This window comes from Athene noctua, chromosome 22 (assembly GCF_965140245.1).
Source record: "Athene noctua chromosome 22, bAthNoc1.hap1.1, whole genome shotgun sequence".
Taxonomy (NCBI): Eukaryota; Metazoa; Chordata; class Aves; order Strigiformes; family Strigidae; genus Athene; species Athene noctua.
The window spans coordinates 8,913,077-8,939,579 of record NC_134058.1 but is presented as its reverse complement, the minus strand read 5'-3'; the positions used below and the strand labels follow the sequence as shown (position 1 = coordinate 8,939,579).

Below are 26,503 nucleotides of genomic sequence, written 5' to 3'. Positions count from 1 at the left end.
AGGACAGGCTTGATCAGGGCACAGGGTCAAAGCTCCCTTGAGCAACACAGTCCCATCTTCAAGAGTGATACTGCTTTCTAGGCACAGCAGCTGAGTTCTGGCCAGACACCATGGCCAGATTTTCAAAGATATTTCAGCCTATCAAGATACAGACTGAAGTCTTGGGAGGATTTTCAGAGGCAGTTCTCAGGGCAGTTCAGTACCTGCATCCATCAAGCTCCTGAATTACTCAGGCATCTTGAAGAAGTCTCCCTTGACAGCCACATCCCCAGGTTCTCTGGTCTGCTGGTAGCAGCTCTTCCACATCATGAGACATGCCAGCCCAGCAGACTCAAGGTTCCTTGCTTTCAGGAAGCAAAAGATGCTCTCACTGTTTCACTGAACTCTCAAAAGAAAAGTCCCAGCCCACAAACGCATCTTTACTTCACGCGAGAACATGATGAGTTCCAGAGGCCAAAACTGAGAAGAGGCATCAGCCTGGTGGCAGTGTCCTCCCTGGGAGAAGTTTTCCCCATCCCCCTTGGCAATTCTGTTCACTAAAGAGGCCAAGCCACCCCAGGTTCACCAGGGCTAAGACATGAGGGGACAGAGAGCAGTACTGAAGGCACATCTACAAAGAGGGATGGGGTGTCTGGGCAGCATCACAGCCAGTACAGGCTTCTACAAACCCCAGATCAGGGCACCCAAGAGGTGCTCAGCGCTTTCTACCCTCTCTCCTGTCTCCATGCAGAAACCACACCATGGGGACAGAACTTCAGGGTAAACAGGCGCTTAGGATGAGCTTGCTCCGCAGCTGGAGAGATGCAGGGAAACCCAGGCTGCTCAACACAGCCCATCAGTGGAAACAAACTCCCCCACCAAACCCCCTCGCGCCTCTCCTCTTCCTCCCGATCCTCTCTAAACCAGGGCTGGGTTCATCCGGAGGAAGCCAAAACCAACAGAGCCGAGGCTGCTCTCTGCAGTCCGGCAGCAGTCGGAGCCCAGCTGGACGCTGCTAATTCAGCCACGCTCTGTTGATGGCAGAGCCCCGACGCAGCTGTAAACAGCTCAGCAGTTTGTACACTCTCCAGTATTGATGTTATACAAAGGAGCTGGAAATGTAAATGATTGCACTAGACCTACAGCCGGTGGCTGCTGGTGCAGACAGCCCCCAACAAAAAAAAAAAAAAAAAAATTCTCCAGCCCACTCCTTGGCACTGCAAACAGTGGCCTGACTCCGGCCAGGAGCAGAGGAGCAAAGCTTTTACGTGTTTGCCATCTAGTGGGCTTGGGAAAGCCTGCACAGAAGTGCTGCCCTGCAGTGCAAAGCCTCACCAGCATGCAGGACTGGACCAAAATCTGCGATTCGGCCAAGACGGGGCTGTTTGGTCACCACCCAGCCCGCCGATGCTTTGCAATGGTGTCAAGGCAGGGGGGTGGACCAGGACCTTGCAAAGCACCCTGGTGATGAGACCCCAGCTCTGGAGAGAACACGTCCTGGGACAACGCAACATCCATCAGGGCAAGAGGTCTGTACCTATGTGGTAGACGCCTGAAAATCCACCCCAGGACAGCTAAGGTGGCCACATCCCATGAAAGCAAGGATGACACCTGCACTACGTCTGCTTGACCTGTTCACAGAGGAGGCTAAATGCTATTTTTAGTAATAATGTTTTCATTTCTTCTATCAGTGGTTTCAAAAGAAAAGGGTTTAATATTCCCACTGTGCTCCTAGCCAGCCTGGCCATCAGCTCAATTAAAAATCATTTGGGCTGTGTGGACCCAGATAGGCCTGCTGCCCCGCAGCCCACTGCACCATCTTTAGGATCATAAAGGGGGACATAAAAAGAAACAAAAACACAGCACCAACAAGTAAACTGTTTTAATTTTCATCCAAAAAATAATTCCTAAGGAGGAAAAACAGTTTGTTCAGCTGTAGTTAAGGTTGAGCAAACATAACACTAATCACTTTTACTTCGCCTCTTGGAAGACTCTACAAGTGTCACATATGGGGAAAAAAAAAAAAGCAAAAAACCAACAAACCACCACAGTACTGACTCTCAGCCTCTGGGAAAGCTCTGAAGAACTGGTGCCGCTTCACTCCCACTCCTAGAGGGGTTTCAGAGGCTCGCTGTAACCCAGAGCAAGCAGCCAGCTCTCCCCACACCTGCTCAGGAGGCTGCAGCAAGCCCAGCCCAGCTTCGGCAGCACATTTTCACCCCTCCGAAAGGCTCCAAGGACAGTGACCCCACAGGAATCAGGGGCACAACTGCCGGCAGATCCTATGGCACGCTGAGATGTCTGCAAGAAGGCTTGAACACACGGGATCTGTTGCCTGGCCCAGTCTCCTGATGTTATGTGCCAGCATCTCTCCATGCTGCTCCATAAACAGGTTTCCCCCTCCAGGGAAGGGGAAACCTAAGAAGAGGCAGCTCAAAATGACAGAAGGAGAATTGGGGGTGAGGGGAAGAGGAAAGGAATCTGCAGAGAGGGACAGACAGAAAGGGAGAAATTGCAGAGGGTATGGGACAGGTGGAAGGGTTTAGAGGTACATCAGAGAAGAGGAACAGGGTTAGAGGATACTGGGAAGACACGCTGGAAACCAAAACATGGGAGGAGACTGTCAGTGGAAGAGGGAAATCAGCAGGAGCTTTCCCCCCCTCTCCTCCAGCCTCCCAGGGACAGTTCATTGCAGGGCAGGGCTCACCTGGGATTAACGGGAGCAGTGACACCCCCTTCGGAAACACCAGGCTTGTCCTAAACTGCTCCTTCCAGGTCACCAAAGCCAACTAGCCCACAAGGAGCAGGAGATAATCACCACATAAAAGGGGGTACCTTACCCACCCCTGCGATCCTGTAACTAACCCAGATATAACATCCCCACAGAATCCACTCACACCAGAGGCCAGGCTTGCACCACCTCCCTCAGACCCCAGTGCCCCAAGTCCCCTCCAGCTTCACCCACAGCTCTGGCAATGGTGCCACAGGCACGCCGCAGGAAAACTGAAAGTCTCCATGTCCCAGATGTTTGATTTGATCCCAGGGAAAGCCACCGTGAGCACCGTGGCTGACAGGACATCACCGTGAGGTTAAGCTGCACAGGCTGGAAGAACCCCTGTGCTGAGCAGCAGTGAGAAATTCCAGATTATTTCTTGCAGCCAACTCAGTCCCCGTGCATTCCTCTACTGCACGTAGGTGACAAATTACCATCTTTGTTATTTGAGCACATACCAAATCAGGGTGATCAGTATTTGTCAAATAAGGGAAGAAAAAACAGATTGCGCAAAACATCTCAAGGTTTATTTTCACAGGGCTTTAAATATCAGTCAGTCCCAGGTTCATAAGCACCTCTTGGGACAGTTGGCCCTGGTCTGCCATAAAACACTTTTCTTTTTTTCCTTCCTTTTTCTCTTCATTAATTCAAATGAAATAAAAAAAAAAAAAAAGCCTGCTGCTTCCAGGGGCAGCAATGATGCCTATCCTGTTGGAGGACAAACACTGAGCAATGCCAGCTCCACACTGGAGCAATGACTTAGGGACATCTTGTGCTTGCCCTCGCCTCCATGTGAGCCCAATACAGGCAGCAGAGGCTAAGCCCCTACCTGTATACGGAAGGCAACACTCCTCAAGCCCCAACCAACAATGGGGCCAGCCTTGCCTCACCCTGCACCAGCATGCAGGGCTCCTAGGAGATGCCAGCTTGCACCACAGACGCTCTTCACACCAGGCAGAGACTGGCACCAGCCTTCACGGCTGCTGGTCTCCCACCAGTGTCAGTACTCATAGTGCTCATGGAGTTTGGGTACCAACAGCAGATCCAGGGCAACACCCCAGATTTGAGATACACACCCAGCTGGCCATCCTCAGAAGAGGTTGGTGGGCTTATTTCTTTGCCCTCAAATCCAAAAATCACAAGTCCTTCCCAGTCCTGTAAAAACTGTGCCTACAGCAAGCAATACCGGCCTGGCTTACCCCCAGAGCTCCTGACATGGAACATGAGTGAGGAAATGGAGTTGTGGAAAAGGCTTTTTCTTGTGCTTCAGAGCCGGATCTTTGGGTGCTAGAAAGCTGTGATTGCTGCTACACGCTCTGGTGAACTAGCACGAATGAAGGCAATGCAATACAGGACAAGCTTCAGAGCTACCCACAGGAAAATCCTGACGGTGAGCAAAGGGTGTGATGCCACATCAGTTATGCCCACAGTATCTCTGATTTACTCTACAGGAGCCAGAGTGTCCTGTTCCTGTCACACAGCAATGCACTGTGCCTGGAGAGCTGAGTAGACCCCTTCCTCCACCAGGTCCTGACCTAGGGCCAGGACAAATTCATGACTGAATCAATACTCGTTAGCTCACCCTCCACTGGCACGGGAGGCCTCCTAAGCAGGGATCTGCCAAGTATCCCCTGCTGTCGGTGGCAACCTCAGCCGCCACCTGCACATCCCAACATTCCCCGCTCGGGATGAAGCCGGAGATGGGCTCCAGGGTGGGCCAGCCAGCATCTCTTAAAACCAGAGAGCAGCAACCACGTAACTGTATCACAGCCTCAGCTCCCACCTGCCAGCCCTTCTGCCTCCTCCTGCTTCTGCTTTTCAGAAAGCAGAACAGCTCTTCCTCCACAGCCACCATTGCCCAGGCACAGCCAGAGCTCCCCGTCTGCAGAGCGCACCCAAGACCTGGCCCTCATGTGTCTTTGCGTAAAACAAGGAGCAGCCTCTTGGTCGCCAGCATGATGCCTCAGCAGTTTCTAAAATTGGTGCCCGAGTCAGACACTCCCCAGGAGAAGGGAAGGAGCCAGCGCATGTTTACAGGGTCAGCCTTTCACATGCCGTTAGCTGCTCCAGAGGATTCAAGCACCCCCTCCACACCCAGCACAGCCCTGCACCCCCACTGCACACACAGAGCCCGCACAGGGCCCGAAGGAGCTGACTGCGCTGGCAGGGCTCAGGTGAGAAGACTGAAACACTCCCCGAGGGCCAAAGCAGTCACTTACCTGGCTTGGGAGCCGTCCTCTCAACTGCTGCGTGGAGGTGCTCGTGGCCAGCTGCCAGCCACCATTTGGTGTTTCTGGTTTCGCCCACGTTAGCCCCGCATTTTAAGGGAATTGCTTCTTATCCTATGTTGGCCTTTGGATGTAAGGAAGGTACACAGCCCAGAAGTGGGACAGGCAGCAAACAACTCAGAAACCATCAAGAAATAGCCCACCCCGCTGAGAGATACGAGAAGCATGTTGCACTGTGCTGGCACCTCAAGTTCCCTTTGGGTACCAAACTGTAAAAGGTGGGAGTGAGGACATTTGGGAAACAAGTGACCTAAGCCAGGACTAGCCACAGAGCAGGAGTACACGACTTTTTGAAGGCTCCCACTTGATGGGAAGGGGAAGAGAAACACCTTCAAACCAGCAAAGCATCATGAAGGCGGGGGCAAGATACCTACCTGCTTCACTGCTGCTGCAGCTCTTGGCAAGGGACCCTCCCCACTTACCTGATGCTCCCAAAACACTCGGGAAGAGTCAAGAGCTGCGAGTTTCCCCTGGGTAAGCTCCCTGTAGTGTAACCATGTCACCAGGCACACAGGGAGGTCACATCTATGTGAGAAATAGCACCTAGACTCTAGCTCCTGTGCTAAATTCAAGGAAGATGTATGCAGCACTCTGCTTACTACCCACCCATCTTTCCAGGGCGGTATTGCAGATAAAGTAACCGTTTCCCTCTGCCTGTGTGTGAGAGAAATCCCCTCCCCATGCAGTCACAGGTATGCTTTGGTGAGCACTATCACCCCAAAATAAGAGCTGTTGATGTCCTCCCACATGTTGAGTGTTGACAGGTTTTCAGCATCCCAGGCTTGTACAGAAACCACTTTTATTCAGGAAAGAGAGGAGCCAGACTTTCCAGCAGCACCCCTGGCAACTCCTCCGCTGCTGGGATGTCAGCACAGTACCTGCAGATGTCTTAACGCCTTCAAACAGCTCAGCCACTGTAACTGCTACCAGGGAAGTATCAGCCCAACAGGCAGACACACCACACAAACCCGCACGGTGTTTGTCCAGCTCCAACCGGTATCTGCAGTGAATGTACAAATGGGGCCAGTACACTCCTTGTACTGTGGGGTTTAGGCTTTTTACTCATACACTTACAACTACATCTTTCACAGGGGCAGTTCTCTAGCTTGAGAAGGGCAGCAAGTAGACACATGGGAGGAGCAAGCAGATACACACACACATTCCATATGGGCTACCCAACCCTCCGAGTCCCAATTTTGTCAGAACCAAGGAAAAGCTGAAAATTCAAAGCTATAAGGAGGGAGTATTTTCATACATGCAAAAAGCCTAAGTCAGGAATGTGAGATGTAAAACTGAACTAGACATTTATCATTCACACAGTTTATCCCAGCACAAATACTGATGGCAAGGGATTAAAGGTGATTGTAAACCTGTGCTTCAGAGCTCAAGCCCATCTCTTCTCAGAGAGCCCACGAAGAAGCTGCTCCAAGGCCTTTAGCTTACATTTTCCTGCTCCAGTACTCCACCTCACCCTGAAACATCCAGCCACCACTCATGCAGATACCAAGCTGTGTGATCCTTACAGCTGATTCATTTTGTCCCTCATCAGGCTTTATTAGCAGCACACATGACCCAGGTACCACTGCAGGTCACCCCAGAGGCCCAGAGGGCTGCTGGAGCCCAGCCCACCACGTCCCACCCTGCGGGCTCCTGCTCGGAGCGTGGCTCAGCTCCGGAAGCTCCCTGGGTGTGGTGCGGGGAGCGCTCAGTCCAATTTGCTGCAGAGGCTCTTACAAGCAGCTGACGTCAATAATGCAGGCTGACTTTCCATCTCAGTTCTTCAGTCCGAAACCACCAGAGGGCAGCTGGAAATGTAACCATTTATAGGCTTGGCCACATTAAATCTTCCATTTCTGAGCACTGAAACCTGCTTGCCCAGCTACTGCCCCACAGTAACTTGAGACACCCCACCACAGGCTCTCAGCCCTTTCAGTGGGCTTCAGGTGTGATGAGATGACTGCTCAAGTCTCAGGGAAGCCCTGTTCCCTGCTGCAAAGCAGTCCCAGTGGCCTGTCAGCAAATACTGCAGAGGGTCTGTGGTGATCTGGTCCTTAGCAGTATGCTCTCAAGGCTGACCTTGACAATTCAGACCCAAAACCTCCTTGGGATAAGGAAAAGACTCAAGTAATTTCTAGGGACCACTAGATTAGGGGTGATCAGACAAATATCCTGCCATTGTTACTCTCAAGCTCCAACAAAGCTGAGAAGCAGGCAGAGGGCAGCAGCATGAGGCAAGGTCTAAGAAACATACAGAATCCATCCCCAAGAGAGTCCTCAGAATCAGACAGGAGCCCTGCTGCAGCATCAGGAGTTAGTTTCACTCCCCTGCCCCTCATCCAGGCTTCTCTGTCTGAGCTAAAGCAAATTTATTTTTTCTCCAGGCTTTTTATCCTGGTCTAAGCCCATGATAAATGGTATTTTTATCTCACCTCACTATAGTGAGGAGTTGGTCAGCTGGCACCAGCTTACAAGGGAAGGAGAGGGAGGAGGTCCAGGACTTGGCAGTGTTTATGACAGGGCAGCAGGATCTCTAGGGAAGATAACCTCGCAGCTGAGCTCAAGCCTGTGCCCTGCTACCAGTTTCTTGTGCAATCCTGGACAAGTCATTTAGGGCAGGAGTTCACAGGAGGACTCCAGCCAACCAATGACTCCCCGCTCGTGGTTTCTTTTTTCCCAGGCTGGGTTTCAGGAATTGATTCAGCTCAAAAGAAGGGACAAATCACCACCAGGACTAAGGTAACAAAACCAGCAGAAATGCACAGACAGGAGCCGGGGCCTGACCCTTTCACCAGATAGAACTGAATTATTCTTAGTTTAATCACTTCAGGATTACTCTTTACAGTTTTTGAAGCGGTACTTTCCTCTTTCATGCTTGATCTTCTCTGTTTTACTACTCACTAGCAGGAAGGTCTCTGTGCACCCAAATGGTGACTTGCAGTCCTCAGACAGGAGACCAGGGGTTGAAGAGGAACAACAGTGAGAAATGCTTCTCAGAGGAAGCAGAGTGTGAGCCAGGGAAAGCAAAGCAATGGACCTCTCCAGCAAGAGGACCCCAGAGGCACCCCACATGAAATAGCTGCATGGCGAGTGGCTGGTGCATGCAGTTAACGCAACAGGAAGGCTGGGTCAGGGGCAGTGCTGACAACAGCTCTCACAAATCCCACTCAAAGTCTGTTTTTAAAAGGAGGCAGCTGCTACCAGCTGCAAAATGAGACCTAGATGGTGGCCAAGAAACAGAGGACACTGCTGCCTCTTGGGAATATGCCAAAATCATCAGTCTGTTTTTAGCTGTGTCTACAGCAGCAAAGAGCAGAGACAGCAGGAGCAGATCTGCCAAATGAAACCATACCCAACAGCAACACTGAGTTTTTCAGGGGTCCTTTCAAACTAACTCTAGCCAGGTCCCAAAGACCCAAACTCCATGCACTGCTGGCAGTAAAATTTAAACGGATATTGTCCTAGTAAAAAACCAACTAGCACACTCCAAAACCACTCTGGGATGCAAACCAGCTCACATCAGATACAGACAACTCGGGAGATTTGCACATCAAACTGACCTAACAATAAAGTAGCTGCACCTTGTCAAACCTCCCTTCTGGGAGCCCCTTAAGAAAGGATGAGCAGACAGACATAACCCAAGCAGAGACAGGGAACGATGAAGAGGACCATCCCCAGGTCAGATGAGACAGCACACTACCTTTCAGGCCCCAGGCGGCTTGCCTGGCAGTGTACCACAGTCTGGGCAATGCCATGAAACAAACCGCTAAGGACCTTGGGTGACTCAGTGGTGCTGGTAAAGATGCAGTTGCTCCCAAAAGCTCTTCTCTCAGAGGTTTTATCAAATGTGCTCATCTTTCCTTACATGATATCCTACCCATGTTTTAATAAGGGCCACACCTAAGTAAGCATAATGCACAGTGCTGATGGCAAGAACCAGCACATTACTGGGAATGAGAGGAGTAGAGAATATGACTGAATAGATGAACTCCCTCCTGGGAAAGCTGCAGAGCTCAGCTGGTCTCACTGACCTCCCAAACGCTGCAGAAAAGACCACCCTAGCTGCATCTGTTGTTCAGCAGCACCTTCAAAGACATAATATAGTTTCTTTCCCATTATCCCACAAGGAAACAGGCAAAGGAGACCAAGAAAAAGCTCATGTCTCCAACATGTTCCTGACAGCCGAGCACAGGGAAGCTTGGAGAGAAGAAACAGCCACCAGTTTAAAACCAGTCAGAGTTACAGCAGCCATGCAGAGACCATGCCTGCACCAGCAGCTACAGAAACAGCAGGGTTAGATTAGCTTATACACAGAGGGAATTTCCACACATTAACTAAATCAGCAAGGGAGGGACTGAGCACAAGGGTGTGCTTGAAGTTATCTCCTGCTCGAGAAAGCAACCACTGCCCTGGAGCACTCTTCCCACCAGTAATCAACCCTGGAGTCCAACCTCTTGTTTCAGATTTCTGATGCAAGTACATCCCTTACAACAGAGGCAGGACTTTTCTCAACATTAAGTACTCGCCTATTTAGCCAATAGTCCTCAATTTTCATATTTCAACTCTGCTGACAACAGCACAGTGGGAAAACAAACTGATTCATGCTATTTGTCACCACAGCATACGTGCGTTTACCTGATACAGCTGAACTGGTCAGACTGTGTGCACATTCCCTCCTCCTCCTCCCTAAGCCTCTGCATCAGATCTGCTCTCCTACCTCCTCCCTTGCAGTCATTCTGGATCAGCTTGACCACGGAAACCAGGCAGTAGAGTGCACTAGTTCAGCAGGCAAGTATCCTGCAAGACGTTACATTTCCATGCAACTAGTGACTGTAATGGTCTCCCTATACAGCTGAATGGTGCTAAAGTGAAGGACGGTGTGGGAACATGCAGCCAAGGCAGGGAAAGGGGACGATCGCTGCTTCAGAGACAACAAGCAGCTGATAGAGCCACTTGTCTGAAGTAGCCAAAAGCAAGAGCTCCACTCACCACCTGCTTTTAAGCAAAACTGATTTAGTATTAGGAACTGGAAGTTAACATGAGAGCCAACCAAAATCCAGAAATCACTAACCTACTCCTTGTGCAGGAAGAAGTGGCTGTTTAGTAGAAGTGTTACATGAATAACCAAAACATTTCATTAAGATATCGCTGTACATCCCAACTATTAAAACAAGAAGCTGCTCTTCAGTGCCCATGTAGCCTTCAGTCCTTAGAGCAATTTTAGTATGATTCTCAGATGCCTTACCACAGAGATTTCTGGCCCTTTACAAGAGACAGAATTAACACATGTAGCGGTTGGTTAAGCAGCCAGCCCAGACCTCTTGTACTACTTGTGCTAGTGAGCTGCCATGGGTACCTCAGGAATCCTCGCAGGTGAAAAGGAAGCCAGCCCTGAGCTGTGGGTGCACCTTCGAACAGGCAAGTCCTCTATTGCAAAAGCAGTAACATGAGGCAATCCCAGCTCACACCACATACTTGCCACACTAGTATCAAGGGAAATGCCAAGTATTCCCACCTGCCTCCAAGTCCTTTGCTTTCAAACCTGCTAGCTAAAATTGGCAGTCCCAGAAGGGGAAGAAAGCAGTGTTTCTCACTGGTTTTGCATGCCTTCACACAGGAAGGAGGCAGTCCCCAAGGAGGTCTTCGGAGCAGCTCATATAACCTGACAACACAGAGCAAGCACATCTCGCATACCCAGCTTGACAGAGGCCTCACTACTGAGCTCCAGAGAAAAAAAAAAAGCACGGTGTGAAAAAGCCCACGAGCTAAGCTGGTTTTGCTTGTTTAACCAATTCCAGCATCCCATCCTCTCTCTGGACTGGGACAGCTTTGTACTAGCGGAGTCATGGAGCTATCAGAGCAGACTTCTGCAAAGCTAATGCAACACAGAGAGGAAGCAAGCAGCACTGCTCTTTGAAAAGAGTGTTTTTCCATCATCCAACACCTCCACGATTCCTTCCAGAGCCAAGTTTAACCTTGTGACACCAATTTAACAGTGCAGACTTTATTGCTCAGCCAAACAGACCTGCATGAAAGGACTGCCCCAAATCACTGCCATAAAAACATATGGAGAGGGACCAGACAGCTACAGGCAACCTCCATATAAGTATGAATCCAAAACAGAAAAAGCTTGACAGGGTAACCCTGCTGCTTAAAGCACAAGTCCTAAACAGTTCTCCCCGTACTTGAGGCAGTTTTCTGCCTGATTTTATACAGGCAAACCCTTGGTCACCAGACTTGCTGCTGGCTTTAGATATATGAATTAAGTTTAGCTACAAGAGGGTGCAGAAGTCCATTTCAGCCTGCTGCAAGCTCAAAGAGCAGCCACCAACAATCAACTGTCACCAGACATTAAAAATACCAGTACTTTCAACTGCAAGCCACAGACCTACAGCCAAGCCTCCCCACAGAAGACAGCACTTAAACTGTACTGCAAAGTTGAACAGCAGCTCTAATCGCTAAGAAGAGTAAAAAGCACACATCTGACCCTGAGCTTCTGGATTACAGCACTCAAGTCAGTTTCTTAAAATAAAATGACCTTTAATGAGGCTCTTTGGAATGTGCTTTAATAATTAATACAAGTTATGAATCAACAGTGTAAGACTGCACTGTTTCTTACGAAAACTAACAAAAAGGTGTAACAAAATCTGTGTGGTTTTGAGAGGGAGATAGGTATGATGTCGTTTGACCCTTTAGGGTTCCCTGCCAGTGAAGAACAGGAAACTTCCACAGAGACTAGCTGCTTGACAGAAGAGGTGCAAGAGCCCAGCAACCCCCAAAATCCAACTTTTAATACTTCGGAACATGCACAACAACGAGTATTCCTTTTGTTAAAAACCACCATGCCCTCTCTTCAGAGTTGCGTATGACAGCAAAGACGTTGCATCAAAGTTTAGAGCAATCTTGACAGAACTGAGGCCAGCAGAAATGAGGGAAGATATGAACTGACAGGATTAAGCATTAAGGAAAGACCCAAACTAACTCGAAAGGAGGAGCTCGAAAGGGATAAAAGCCATATTTAAAAGTCCTTCACACTCAAGAGAAAGGCAAGGGAAATAACTACCCTCAGGCAGGCTTGTGAAGATACTTGATGTTTAATACATCTGAAAAGAATGCATATACAAAGAACTTACACATGAAAAAGCATTGGTTCAACACTAATGAGTCTACAAGAAATCAGAATTTTGGAAGATGGAGGAGATTCCCTAAGTCTTAAAAAAAACTTTGAATTTGCAAGCCAAAATATATTTTTGGTAAAGTCCCTACAACACTGCAGTCAGTCTACGTAAAGACCCTGCACACAATCCTCAGTGGATCGGAGCCCATCTTACAGGTTCAAAGTTACTTACGAGCAAAATGCAGAAAAAGAGGATTCCCTTACCTGGTCCCTATATGGTGCCACACTGAACACTAGAAACCCCTCCTGGCAGCTCCCTCCTACTGACACAGGTCTATCTTTCCACCCCTCCCTGAAGGATGCCAAGCCATCCAGTAAGAGATGCACCACCAGGACCAGCTCCAAAACTCAACATACACCAGGTCCTTTCAGTGTCCAAACAGCAGTGTCTATGATGGTCATTGTAAGCATTTCTCTAATAATTAAGGATTGGCAGAAGATGAATTTGTTAAAAGCCAACTGAATCAGTTGGGCATGCTTAAAAAGGTGCAGTTATTTCTTCATCATGTGACAAAAAGCTTATGATGTCAAAGATTAAGGAAAAGACTGGCAAGCTAGTTTCAAGTCTGATGGTGCATCCAGAGAAATTGATTCTCGTATTCCTAAGGCTTCATAACTTAGAGGATGGGGTAGAAATTTATGACCTGCACAGTGGAAAGCCAGGGGGAAGAGATACAAGGCAACTTCAGAGGAGATGCAGATACATTTTCTACACTCCTCCTTAGAGGAGCACCAGCTTGGGACATTTTACTTTCCTGTATTTGTCTTTAGTACTAAAGTCTGCTCACACCCAGGCTGCTGGCTGGCTGCTGAACAGCCCTAGAAGTTCTTGAAACCAGAACCAAGTCCTGCCAGACTGGCGTAAGGGACAAGGCTTCAGTAAAACAGCCTAGAATTAGTCTGTTACAGAAAAAGTCATCACAAGCATGCCTGGATTTTAAACAAAAAAAAAAAAATTAGAAACAGTAAACAAAATAAAAAACTAGTACTGATCAGTGTTTTCTGATAATACATAATTACTCAAAATTAACTAGTTTAACTGAATTGAGGGAGCACTGGGGAATAAACACTAACATTCTCATCTCACACAGGGATCGTGTGGGGGAGATGGGAGTGCAGGGCATTTGTCATTATTGCGAAAACAAATTTTAAAATTTGTATCTTTAGTTTGATTTAAACATTGCTTTTAGTATGACATCAAACACCAGCTTTGCAGAAGGGGCTGTGGAGGGACGTTCATAGCAGCACACACCTGCGAGTCTTCTTCGGCTCCGGAGGCTCCAGGGCAGCCAATATCGCTTCGTCAAATACATTCTTTAGGCCTTTCTGAAAAGGGGCAAAGAGAGAAAGGGGCAGTCTCATTTTTGAGTTTTCACACAAACAAAACCACAGAAAGTCAAGTGGCAGACAAACCCCTCTAACGACGAATTGAGGTTTGCCATCTACAACTCCCAGTCTCCTCTGCTCAGCTCGGCTCTGTCCAAGCTGCACCGCTGCCGTTCGCAGGTCCCGAGCCCAGCGTCTGATTTTCCCAACAGGAACGTACATTCTTTGAGACCAGATCAGTATACTTCCCCAGAAGCAAAAACACACGTACCAAAGTCATTTCCTTAAGGCAATTTTTATGATTAGTTGGCTACTAACATGTTTCACATGCTAATGACAAAGCAGAAAGTGCTGCATTCAAATGGAAGAGCTCGATCGGGAGCACGCCAGTCCAGCAGCGCAGACACCCGTGTGTCAGGGGAGAGAAGAGACAAGGCAAAAGCATGCAACGATAAATCGGTCCGGTACACGCTCTGGTCAGGCTTCTGGCCCCAAACGCCCGACCGTTAGAAGCAGCCAGGTAGAGCCCAGAAGCTGTGCATGGCATCAGAGAAGTCAGGACGGGAGGAGTACAAAGCAGGTACTGTACATTGCGTAAAGTGGTAAACTGAAGCCAGGAGTGCAAATCGGAATAAAGCTTCATCAGTCATTTATACAAACAACCGCAATTTTTAATTTCAAAATTTAAAGACAAGCTACAATTTAAGTTTTCTCCTTAAAACAATAAAAATCAGAAGCATGATAGTAAGAAGCAGCTTTACATCTTACAGTAACAGGCTTTAAGGATCTATTATTGAAATGAAGAGGTCTACCATGTTAGTGAAAGCAAGAATTTTAACAGTTCATAAAGCAGTAGCAAGTACATTGATACTTCCTTCCCCCCAAGGACTGACAAATACTCCACTACAGCACGGACAGCCAAAGCAATAGCAACAGAAAAACATCTCACTGCACAAAGGAGAACCAGAAAACCCTTCACATTACAGCGTAACTTGCAGATCACTGTTTCATGTACTTTTGTCATGCAAATACAGTTAACAAGAGTCACAAGTAGAAATTGAAAAAAACACGCATGGTTTCTTCCAGTTGAATTCAGGAAGATCAAACATCATGTCTTATTCTTTTGATCTTTCTTTAGAGAACGATGTAACCAGATCCCTTCCCCCAACAGCCTGAATTATAAAGCTACCCACATCTGGCAACCCAAGCAGCAGAGAGTTAAGCGAGTCCAGTTCGTGTTCCACGGTCACAATGTTTACTAAAGGTCTTAAGTATTGTTTTCAGTCCAAGAGCTAATACAGAGGTTGCTCTAAGATGGTAAGCAGACACAACAGCTTTCAATCAAGGTGGTTTTATTCATTTTTTTAACCAGGTTTCTACAGTAGTGGGACAGAGGAAGCAGCAGCAAGAGGGGAAGGAGAAAGTTTAGAATATACAGCACTTCCTTTTGGGCTGAGTTTCCGGAGGCTCGAGGGCAGCTAGGATAGCCTCATCAAACACATTCTTCAGACCTCTCTACAAGACAGAGGGGAGGAGAAAAAACAGCAGCCAGGTTAGAGGATTAGAGAAAAACAAGCAGATACAAAGAGCATTCAGGATAGACCAGGCTGAATTCACAGAGGCAGTAAACAGATTTACTTTGCAAAAAACAAAGTAGATCCCAGGAGGAAATCTCATTTAGATGACCCAGAAGTCGGGAACAGAACATGTGATGGACAAAGTTAGACAAAGTGAACACCCAGAAGGGCAGAGGCACAAACACAGCAGCAACTGGCAAAAACACAGGGGTGGAAGGGGCCACACAAGTAATGGTGGTTTCCACTTAACTGCTGAATATACACTCAGGGAGTTTACAGGGGAATAAACACAGCGGAGAGCAGCTTGCCCCACCACAGGGATCCAAAAGGTCAGGTAAACCTTTTGTAGCCACCCACTGTGGATAAGCAAGCACCTCAGATGCACGGACTTACTGCTCCCAACAACCCCAGTGGCAGCTAGTCCAGAGCAAAGGCTCAAACAACAACTCTGCTTTGTGAATTCAGCCCCTGAATAACTGAAGATCTCCAGATCGCTGGGAAAACACGACAGGGGATCGAAGCAGTACTGCTCTGGTAAGCCATTGCCATCTTCAGACATTTTGACATTGAAAGCCAGCATGGAAATGGTGCATTTCAGTTATTCAGTTTAGTTACCAAAGCAAGTATAACCACTCAAGTCACAGGAAGACAGAAACGGTGTCAGGACTGGAGTAATTGAGATCCAACACCAGACAAGCAGTTACAGAGCTGCAAGGAGTCTGCAGGGATTACACCGGAGCACAAAGCATGCGTTGCATTTGGTATAAGCACAACAGGAACACTGCAGTGTGTTACCACTCCCACACCACTCTGCCAAGTTACACAGGACACCAGAAGTGAAACCTGGCTCAGTTTATGCTAACTGGACTCGCCTAAATCTACTGTCATGAGTGCGACCTTCACAAATTCAGAAGAACTGTTTTATCCCAGCTAAAGACAAACAGAAATGCTGAAATTATTTCCTCTACACAATCGTAGTCTGCAAAATTAAGTCTGGTTTGTTGGTTGTTTTTTTTTAATCAAATGTAACTGGTTTCTCCCTCACAGGTTAGACTGGATATATTCCTTTTAGAAGGGCTTTAATCTCATTTTACTGAAGCACATACATGGGAGATCTTTAAGGCAATTCTATCTGGAAGCACTGAAGTCCATCATGTTCCATGCAAGATTATACTTGAAAGATCAAAAGGAAATTACCATGTAGAGTCATTCTGTACATCCTCCCCAGCAACTTTTTTTAAATGAGTTGCGACCTAGGCTGACAAAAGAGCTTGAGACTTCAGATAAATAATGCCTATGTGAAGTTCAAGTACTAATCAGATTTTCTTTCTCTGAGAATAAGGCTGCAGTATAAACTCAATTATGTACTGTTAGACTAAGAACCCAGGCAGGGCAAGAATCAAGAAAACATGCTTCCTTAATCCTCCTACTCAGGGACTCCTCTTTTGTTTTCCTATTGCACAGGAGAAATTAATTTGTTCAAGAGAACAGAATTTAGGATTTGTTTTGAAGGTTGGAAGGATGTAGCAAAAAACTGGGATAAGGGGAGAAAAAAACAAGACAGGGACAGAATGGTTATGAAAATGGGACTGGGGTTGAAAGCCTCAATGATAAAAGAGTAACCACATTAAGGAAACTGTGTTTGATAGCACTGACACACAGGCCTTGATACTCTGGTTAAAGTAACAGGGCTCCTGTGCTGCACTGGGAAACGGGTTGAGCTCAGGCCCCCTTTACCCCCTCCACTCATAAATTCTCTTAAACTGTCCATAAGTCTATCAAAACTGTCAACCCAGCATCAGGGGGGAAAAAAGGAACTGAATTCAGAGTTCTCCCTTGTGTTAACTATTAGCATTGAGCTTCAGACATTTACCCTCTTATGTGTTACAGAAGCAACTATCATTTTAGTGGTTATCTGTTTGTCAGCCACCCTTTCCTAACAGCAAAGCGTTATCCACTTTTTACAGTGGTATTGGGTACTATTTTGTAGAGAAAGGTTGAAAACAGACATTGAGAGTGCCTTAATTAAAAAAAGGGATTCCATAACTTGAGGAAAGAGGAAACAGAACTGACTCCTCAGTACAGTTGTCATCCAAACTCAGGGAGAAGATATTTTGTCTTTACAGAAAAGACTCCAACTCAGCCTCTTACGACTTTCAGAACATCAACTCTTCTACACAGACAAGCAAATTCTTCCTCCCAGGAAAAAAAAAAACCACGCTCTGGTTCCATGATATTATGATTACTTGCTACTGTGGTGTCAAAGTCATTTTTAAATTAGGTGGGAGGGTAAAAAGACACTCTAGTCTGCTGAGGTGAACTATGTAGACAGAAGCCAAGGTAAAGAGAAAGTGAACTACCCAGCTGAGTAGTTGATACCAGCTACTACAACATTGCCTTGCAGGTAGGAAAACAACCCTCCTGGCTAGCAAAGCCAGACAACTTCTGTGTTTAGCAAGCTGCCAGCTAGATCACTGCCAGGAACTCCAAGCAACCCTTCACAAATAATCTACATTTCTGTTTGGCAGCTATTACTGACAGGCTGAGGAAAAAAGGTGTTTTGTGAGGGGAGTCAACAATAAATGAAGGAAGAAGAATAGAGCAGATGCAAACCAACTAGTCTTCCAGGTGAGAAGGCTTCTGAACCCTCCTTCCCAGGTTACTCTTGATTCCTAAAACCATCAACAGGTATACAAGCTCTAGTGCTCTGGAAGAAGTTCAGGCTGAGCTTCCAAGTGATAAAGCTGTTCTCTGCAACAGAGACAGATTAGTCTATCTGGAAGTAAAAAGAATGGATAAACACTGAAATTTTTAATCGCATCAACTCTTACCCTGGCAATTTTAGGTGCTTCCATGCAATTTGAAAAACAAGGCAAGCTTAAAGGTACAGAGGAAAGGGTCTCAGTGAGCTATACAGGACAAAGTCCTGGTATGTATTTAACCAACTAGCAGGTTCTACAGTCTTGTTCACATCAGCATTCAGGATGTGCCAGACACCACCTAAAATGGTATTTCAGGACTGAACAGATCCAAAAGAATTACAACTCAGGCACAAATATCCCTCAGCTTGTGTGTGGGCAGTAAGGAAGCGCAGGCAAGACCACCTTTTGATCAGGGATCCCTAGGATAAGCCTGTCACAACACCTCCAGTGCTACTGTCCTGCACAATTCCATTGAAAGCCTCTTCCTTCTCAGCACTCAGGCAAATCTTTGTTAGAAAAAAGTCTCAGGATCCCAAATGGAAGAGTCAATATGCAATCTGCGTAAAAGGTACAAGATAAGCAGAACTTCAGGCTTCATGAAGTTTAGCAACAAAGCTTTGTGCTCAAGATACTAGAGATGAATGTACAACAAAACTGAAAAGAAGGAGGGACTTGTGCATTGAACTAGGAGTGCACAGTATCATCAGGTAGGGGCAAATTCTTTAGAGTAATATTAAGGAAATTGTTAGAGCTGTAGTCAGTTCTGCAAGAGTAGGCATGCAAGTTCCTGGGGCATCCAAAGTCAAGGCATCATGCCAGCTAGCCAGCCGATGGCTCCCATCCACCCCATCCTAGTATTCCTAATTTCAAGGGAAAGGATAATTGGGTTTCCTTGCCTCAAATTAGCTATTTTAGTTGGCTTTAGACTCATATTCACAAGTTAGTTCACACAACATCACCACATTTGTGTCTTAAGAAATATTTCATTGTTATTTTCTGTTTCAACAGAACTTCCATCTCAAGGCAGACACAGGAAACAGCTCACAACTGCACAGGAAGAGAAAGCAGCTCTCGCAAGTATGAAGGCTTCTAGTCTTAGAAGTACCAGAACTGACTTTCCTGAGGTTTTTCTTTGCCTGATGTCTTCAGGGGAGAGTTGCGTTCTGTGTCAACACACTTATTGTCTGTAACACTCCTAAGTTTTCAATAGCTATTTTCCTCCAACACAAAAGGAAACACATCCTCCTCCATCACTCCTCTACACTATGCCTAATCTCCACAGGCTCATTCTCTTTCTACCACTGCCAACTCCTTGTGCCTTAGAACAACAGGACAAAGAGAAAGCTACTGTGCCATCAGCAGAAACAGAGCTCATACCCTTTCACATCCATACCGAGCTGGTTTCCCCCATAACTGAAGAAAAGCATGGAACACAAACAAGCAAAAGCAGTCAAAGACCAACTCTCACCTGCGTAAGTGCAGAGCATTCCACGTATTTGACAGCCTTCAGGTCCCGGGCCAGTTTTTCAGCCGTCTCTGGAGTTATGGGCTTCTGCTTGTTCTTGGCAAGTTTCTCAATTGTTGAGGGATCATCTCTGAGATCAATTTGGGTCCCAACAAGCAGGAAAGGAGTCTTTGGACAGTGGTGAGTAATTTCAGGTACCCACTAAAGACACAGAAGACACAGTATTTGTTACTAACCACCTCAGATAACTCCTGACATATTTCCAAGATCATTGTAGCAGCTCCCTTTTTAGGCAGAGTTCAACCAACCTTTTCTTTCACATTTTCAAATGAAGAAGGAGACACCACTGAAAAACAGACCAGAAATACATCTGTCTGTGGATAGCTGAGGGGTCGTAATCTATCATAGTCTTCCTGACCTAGAAGAGGAGAAAGTTAACATAGTATTAGACCCAGACAGTGAAATACTGCCCTTTTCAGGTGGTTAGAATGCATATTCTAGCACAATAGCATTACTGTGATTAATCCTAACTCTTAAGCAAATGCACATGCCCTGAACCCAAACATTCAAAGATCCCAGTTCTCAAATCCTGAATTCATTCTGTTGCTATGTAACAATGAGCTGCTTAAGAGTCACAGGAGAGCTAGGAAGTCTGATAGGAGTACACTCTAATAATTTTTAGATCAAACGCCCTCAGACTGTGTAACACTCTCCCTTGACTGCAATGAAGTTACCAAACATGGATCCAGCTACAGATGAGGTCTCCTGCACCAAGTCAATTCATTAAAAGTATTATGCCATCAAATTTCATTACTCTGCAAAAACCCTGCAGTTTGGAGGACAAAAACCAAAGAGGCAGTGTTGTTCTCCAGAACGTTCTGACTTACGCTTGCGAACACTTAGTGAAGTGTCCTCCGTGCAGTAAGAGGAGAATGCTGCTGTTACAGGTGAGGGCACACTCAGGCATCCAGCAGCACTCCCCTAAGAACACACCAGAGTCCCCACACGGGCTATATGTCAGGGGAAGCCAGGCTCTTCCCTTTGGGCCCAAAAGAGAGCAGGCAGTCCCTGCAGGACACCACCAGCCCAATTCTGCTCAGCTCATTCTTAAACCTCCTCCTCTCAATTCAGTAGCACTATTTTTAGAAAGAAAACCTGGCACTAAAGAAGCTGCTGTAGCTGCTGGCAACCAAGTCAGAAACACTTGTTCAAAATGCCTCAGATTTCAACCGATGCTCTCTCACCTATCACACAGCACAAAGACCTCTCAGATCTTGAAGGCGCCAACTCAACACTTGAGACATCTCAATGGAGGAAGATCTACAGTGTGAAGATGGAGGTCAAGGCAGCTTGTTACAGCTATCATGCTTAGCTGGACACAGAGGAGCTAGGCACTGACCAAAACCTCTCACTGCAATTAACAGATTACTCCAAAAAGCTTTGTCTTCATAGTACAAGTTCTAAACAAAGACTTTGTGGGTTGTTTTTTTTAATTTGACAGTTATTTAATAGTGAGTTTGCCCATTGTTAAGTTCTGTAACTTGTGCTGGTTACTATTTAGCAAAAAGCAGGTGACCTTTAAAGAACAAAAGCCCAGATCTGAAAGGAAAGCCTTTATATTCACAAGTGCAGAGTCACCTGCACACACTAAAGCCTCTTGGTAAGTTTTCAAAATTACTTTCAGGGTTACTGCACTCATGTCAATGTGCATATGGATATGCATATCTACACACACACCAGTTTCCAGAGGACCTCAGCAGGAAAACAGGCAGAAAAGGATCTAACACAGCTTCTACTCATGCAGGTACCAGAATGCTACAGTTGAGACCCATCTAAATACTGGTCCCTACAGCAGCCTACACAGTGTGTGTCAGGAAGGGGCTTCTATGCTCAACTCCTCATCCATGAACTTGGGAATTTGTAATAACCAACATGTAAATCACATTTAGGAGAATGTGAAGAGATAATTGAACCTACAGTGTTTGATTGGAAGTCTAAGATCATTTCATTAATCAAGTAAGACATTAATGATGCATCTGTAAGAATTCAGCTGGAAACTGTCAGATTAAGCTCTAATAAGACAGTTTGAGGTAACAGCTTATCTAAGCTCTCTGGAAGGACTCTCTTGAAGGATAATTTACCATACCAGATGTTGCCATACCACTTTGGTATTATTACAGGTTAGGGACTGGGTAACTAACAGCTGAACCACTTTCTACCCTTTCTTGCTAAATTTTCACACTTGCAAAGCAACATGTGTAGCTGTTTAATCACTGTACATTTCTCCAGCCAGAACCTGAGATAGTCTAATAACCATTTAAAAAAAGCCTGCAGATTTATTTTTAATTTTAAAAAAGCCTACAGTGAGAGGGCTTATGAAGCACCACACAACATCTTGACTTCATCCATGTCAAGAATCTAGAGACACAACACATGCACGTGTTCTAATGTTAGTCATTCCGTATTGATGTTTGGCAAAAAATAGGCTATTTACGGAACAAAACACACATAGAATCCACATATTATTCAACACAATTTTCTCCTTAAATTTTGTTCAAAAAATAGAATACCATTATCCTCCAGTTATTACCTAGATCAGGGATGAAAGTTTGAATCTTGTCCTCTGGTGTTGCAAAAATAAAACATTTCTAAAAAAAGTAGATGTTTGGGGGGCAGGGGGGTTGATGTTTGCTGGTGGTTTTTTTATGTGAACTTGATTTAGCAATTCCTCAAAGGTCAGGAAAGAAGAACCAAGAAAGTTTTTTCCCTTTCATAAAAAATCCCAAGACAACTGTATGTCTTCATGTTCAACACCACCTCCACTAAATCCTGGGCAATTACAATGACACAAGCACTTGTTTTCTCACCTGCAGTATCAAAGAGGCCTAGGGTGTAAGGCTCTCCTCCAATCATCACTGTTACAGCATAGTTATCAAAAACCTGGTAAGAAAAGACAAACATTTAAGAGGATGTGAACAAGCCATCTTTCAAATCGTCACCCTACTTACCTTGTCAGACCCCCTTTAATTTCTGTAAGAGTCACCTGCACAGAATAACAGGAGCCATTAGGCTTGCAATGCTATTACCATTAATTAAGGCTGTTACAGGACAATTCAACAGGGAATAGGGATGCAAGAGCTGTTTCTGTGAGGGATCTAAAGCAAAGTCACACTAGATACACCACTGCATATAACAGGGTAAAAGCCACTGAACAAAACACCTGCAGCACCTCTTGCCTGTAATTACAGAGGCTTCCCACACTGCTACAGAAATTTCAACCTTCGCTGTTGGTCTGACACAGTAAACACATCCCCACAAAGACAGAACTGATAAACTTTAGCCCAGCCCTTCAGGGCACAGAGCTACAGGGCTTCTCACAGGATCTGAGTCCTCTGAAGTTCATCTTTTTGAACTTCTGGGGAATTCAATACAGAGTCCATCTTTTCAACAGGAACTGACCCTCCATCTTTGGAGGAAGCAATATAGTTGATCAAAATCAATCTGTGTCAAATTCACTCTCAATCTAAATGGAGAATCCGGCTCCAGACAACCAGGTTATATTGTCTCTGTACAGCATCTGGCACAACAGTCCTGTCCTCCAAGGCAGACCTGCTACAGATCAAAAGTTAAAACTACCAAAAATGTTTAATCCAGTAACTTGTTTACAACATAATTGAGTGTGAGGACCTACCCAAAGCCTTCTCCTTTAACACCCACACACTCAGCATTAAAGAGTACACTGTCTGTGGTCAGTACCTGTAATCACAGTTAACCGTTTTATCTTCAAAACTGCAACAGACAGTATTTCTGAAAGTAACTGGCAAAAAAAAATTCTTCCCACTGTAAAAAAAACCACCAAACCACCTGTCCCTGCATACTGTACTGCAAGGTTACTCGGAGACAGTTGAGATCTCTGAGTAATAAGGAAGCTCTGCTTCAACACAGAAGTCTGAGCAGCTCCCACAGCTGAAGTAAACCACAACACTGAAGAGGCCAGCAGCCATCTCAAAAGCTTGAAAGTGAGGAGGGAGGGACATGCAGAAATAAGCAGTCAAATGGATATATGAACAGGGGTTTAGTAAGTTTAGATCCTTGAAAAAAATCCCACTAAAAATTGAGGTAAGACCAGCAACACTTCAAAGCTGAACTTCCAAGAGTTCAGATCTGTCTCCTTTCTACCTGATTGTCCTGGTTAAAGCAGTATCTGACACACAGAATCATCTGGGTTGGAAAAGCCCTTGAAGCTCCTCCAGTCCAACCATGAACCTCACCCTGACCGTTCCCAACTGCCCCAGATCCCTCAGCGCTGGCTCAGCCCGACTCTTCAACCCCTCCAGGGATCCCGGGGACTCCCCCCCTGCCCTGGGCAGCCCATTCCAACGCCCAGCAGCCCCTTCTGCACAGAAATCCTTCCTCAGAGCCAGCCTGACCCTGCCCTGGGCAGCTTGAGGCCATTCCCTCGGGGCCTGGCGCTGGCTCCTTGGCTCCAGAGACTCATCCCCCCTCTCTGCACCCTCCTGGCAGGGAGTTGCAGAGGGCCAGGAGGTCTCCCCTCAGCCTCCTCTTCTCCAGACTGAACCCCCCCAGTTCCCCCAGCCACTCCCCAGCAGACCTGTGCTCCAGACCCTGCCCCAGCTCCGTTGCCCTTCTCTGGCCATGCTCGAGTCATTCAATGGTCTGTTTGTAACAGCAGTAGTGGTAGTGTAGACACCACACTGATTTTTTTTTCAACTTTTCACAACTCAGAGCAACTGAGAAAGCAGCCATGGCCACAGCATGCTCCACATCCCCAGGAACATCACCTAGATGTCTACCTCTCATACTATTTGGAATTAGCATTCTGCAAGAGATTTAAACACTGATCTCCATTACCTGCAGCCCAAACCTTTACACACTGTACTGAGTTTGCCTTACTGAACAACCTAGAAAGTGTCCAGCTACAAATAAGACCTTCAGGCTGGAGGAGGGTGGAAGAGGCATTTCCCAGAGCCTCTCCGATATGCCATGAACACTACTTCAAGCCTCCAAAGGACAGGTCAGGATGAACTCATCTATTGCTAGGTACAGAACCAAAAACTGGTATGGTCCACACTGAGGGTCAGAGCACTTGCTTTTCCAGATGTCAGAAGATGGTCAGCAGCTTTATCTCCCAAAGATCTCTCTCCTCATTTTCACCCAGTGGATAGGAAGTCAATAGTATTACCTGTAGCTGCCCTTTAGGGGGATTAACATGCATTCTCCCTCCTCATTATTTTTATTTTAATTTCCCTAGCTGCAAAATGGGATTTTGAAATTTAATTTTTTTTTTTTTTAAGGTACAGTCACTATTGAAAAGGTTCAGCCCTAAGGAGGCCAGGGTTACAAGGCCAGCCTTCAGGCAAACCTGGCAACTACACCCTCATAACATAATCCACAGAAAATTTCATCCTTAATTGTGCAGACAGGATAATAACCAGAGCAACAATTAGCCCAACAAGAAGTTTCAATTCCTGCCAGTGACACAATCTATTACAGCAGGTGGCATGAGTTATTGTGTTACAGGACTCACACCTGATCTGCCACTACCCAAACATTGCCTTTCCATGAATATGTCCCTTTCTGCTTTTTCTGAGAATAGCAATGACATCAAAAACATGCAGGTGACAAACCATGTGCAGTAGCAATATGAAACCCATCTCCCACTGGGAAATATCCTCAAAAAAAGAGAAAGATCTGCAAAACAGAGCCAAGTGAAAAAAACTAATCTGTCAGTCTGAACTGGTGCATTCTCCAGGGATGTTTTGGCCACATTGCTGCACAAGAACAGCTACACAGCACAATGGCACAGGCAGTTTACACCAGCCACTCAAGTGCCTGCACACATGGAGCAGCTCAGTTTGAAGCCAGACTGTTGCTGATTTGCTAAAGCATCCCCACCTTGTACTAACTGCTCTGTGTCCTGGACTGCTGGACACCCTCAGGGAAGAAAGGTGCCACCTTCCTCCCAAGAGAGACTTCACAGTAGCTGCTGCAGCTGAAATCCCGGTATTTGTTGGTACATTGGCCTTGAGCTACCACCAGTATCTACCATGTTCTCAAAATCAGAACTTTACCTGCAGGTTCTACTCCTGCTTAAACATTTTTGTTAGTTTGAGTCCTACCCATTTTACTCTGGGGTCTTTATTCAGCCACAAACACTCCGAGGACATGAAGGTTTGTCAGACAGCTTGCTTTCATTTTGGAAACAATGCTAGTTCTTTGCCCATTTATTACTAGAAGTACTAGTTGGAATATCAGAGGTTACTTACCAGTTTCCAAAGTCTGAAATACACCTTTAGGTCATACACAGAATTATCAATAAGCCTGTGATATCCCCAGAACAGTGAGTTCCTCAAGCCATGAAGTTCAGAGGTAAATACTATTCTGAAAACATGGGACAGTTTTAAAAGGCATAAATAAGCCTTAGCACACCTTGAACACACTTTACTGGCAAGCAACTTACTTTGAGTGGCTTTTCCACACTGCTTGTTAGCAGGGATTTACAGTCAGTACTACCATCTGCAGGACAGCAGACAAACTCACAAGCTTTCAAAATACACACTTTAAGATTATAACTTTTTGTGCAACATAATTAAGGGTCATTTCACTAGGGGTAAGTATAGAAACATTCACTGCCTGAACTCACTGACCACTTTCATTTTGTCTTGACCATAAAGAAAAGCTTAAATAGGGCAAGAAGACTTCCACAGGTTCAGCACAGGATGTGGTTGTCCTAGAAGCCTGGCAGCAGGACATCTGACACCACTCTCAAAAACTTAAGAATGGCAAATAACAGTTTCAAACACAACTTCTCTACTAGTCCATAACAGAGGCTCATTAGTGAGGCTGATTGTGGGTCTCCACACCCACAGCAAAACCCTCAGGTTCCTAACAGCAGCCACTGCATCCAACCTGAACACTCACAGGTTTGGGAGCCCCTTCATCTTTAGCTCCCAATCTACCACTAAACACAAACCGTTTATTTTCGTCCTGTGGAAGCCTGTCCTATCCTTAACAAACCTCAAACCTGGCAAGTTGAAAAATCTTTGGATAGTATACAAAGCCAATACCTCAAAAAGGGGCAATGACATTCACTGCAAATTCTTTTCCACAAAGACAGGACATTTTTATAAAGAAGTATATTCTGAAAGAACTATCAGGCAGAGCTACCTGGCATCTCAGAGGAGCTATTTTAAAGTTG

At 46.1% G+C, this 26,503-nt stretch overlaps 1 protein-coding gene across 2 annotated transcripts in view; it reads right to left on the bottom strand.

Moving 5' to 3' along the window:
* Nucleotides 1-12,112: 12,112 nt before the first annotated feature.
* CDC42 (cell division cycle 42) overlaps nt 12,113-26,503 on the bottom strand; it is a 28,805-nt gene continuing 14,414 nt past the window's right edge. The window contains exons 3-6 of one of the 2 annotated variants that reach the window (XM_074925120.1): nt 22,152-22,224; nt 19,593-19,702; nt 19,288-19,485; nt 12,113-13,540 (exon numbers count right to left, since the gene is read on the bottom strand). In XM_074925120.1, coding sequence (XP_074781221.1) covers nt 13,451-13,540; nt 19,288-19,485; nt 19,593-19,702; nt 22,152-22,224 — 471 coding nt within the window. In that variant the 3' untranslated portion in view covers nt 12,113-13,450. Of the gene's footprint in view, nt 13,541-13,574; nt 15,056-19,287; nt 19,486-19,592; nt 19,703-22,151; nt 22,225-26,503 lie in introns of those variants that run through there. The other variant, XM_074925121.1, reaches the window with a different exon arrangement.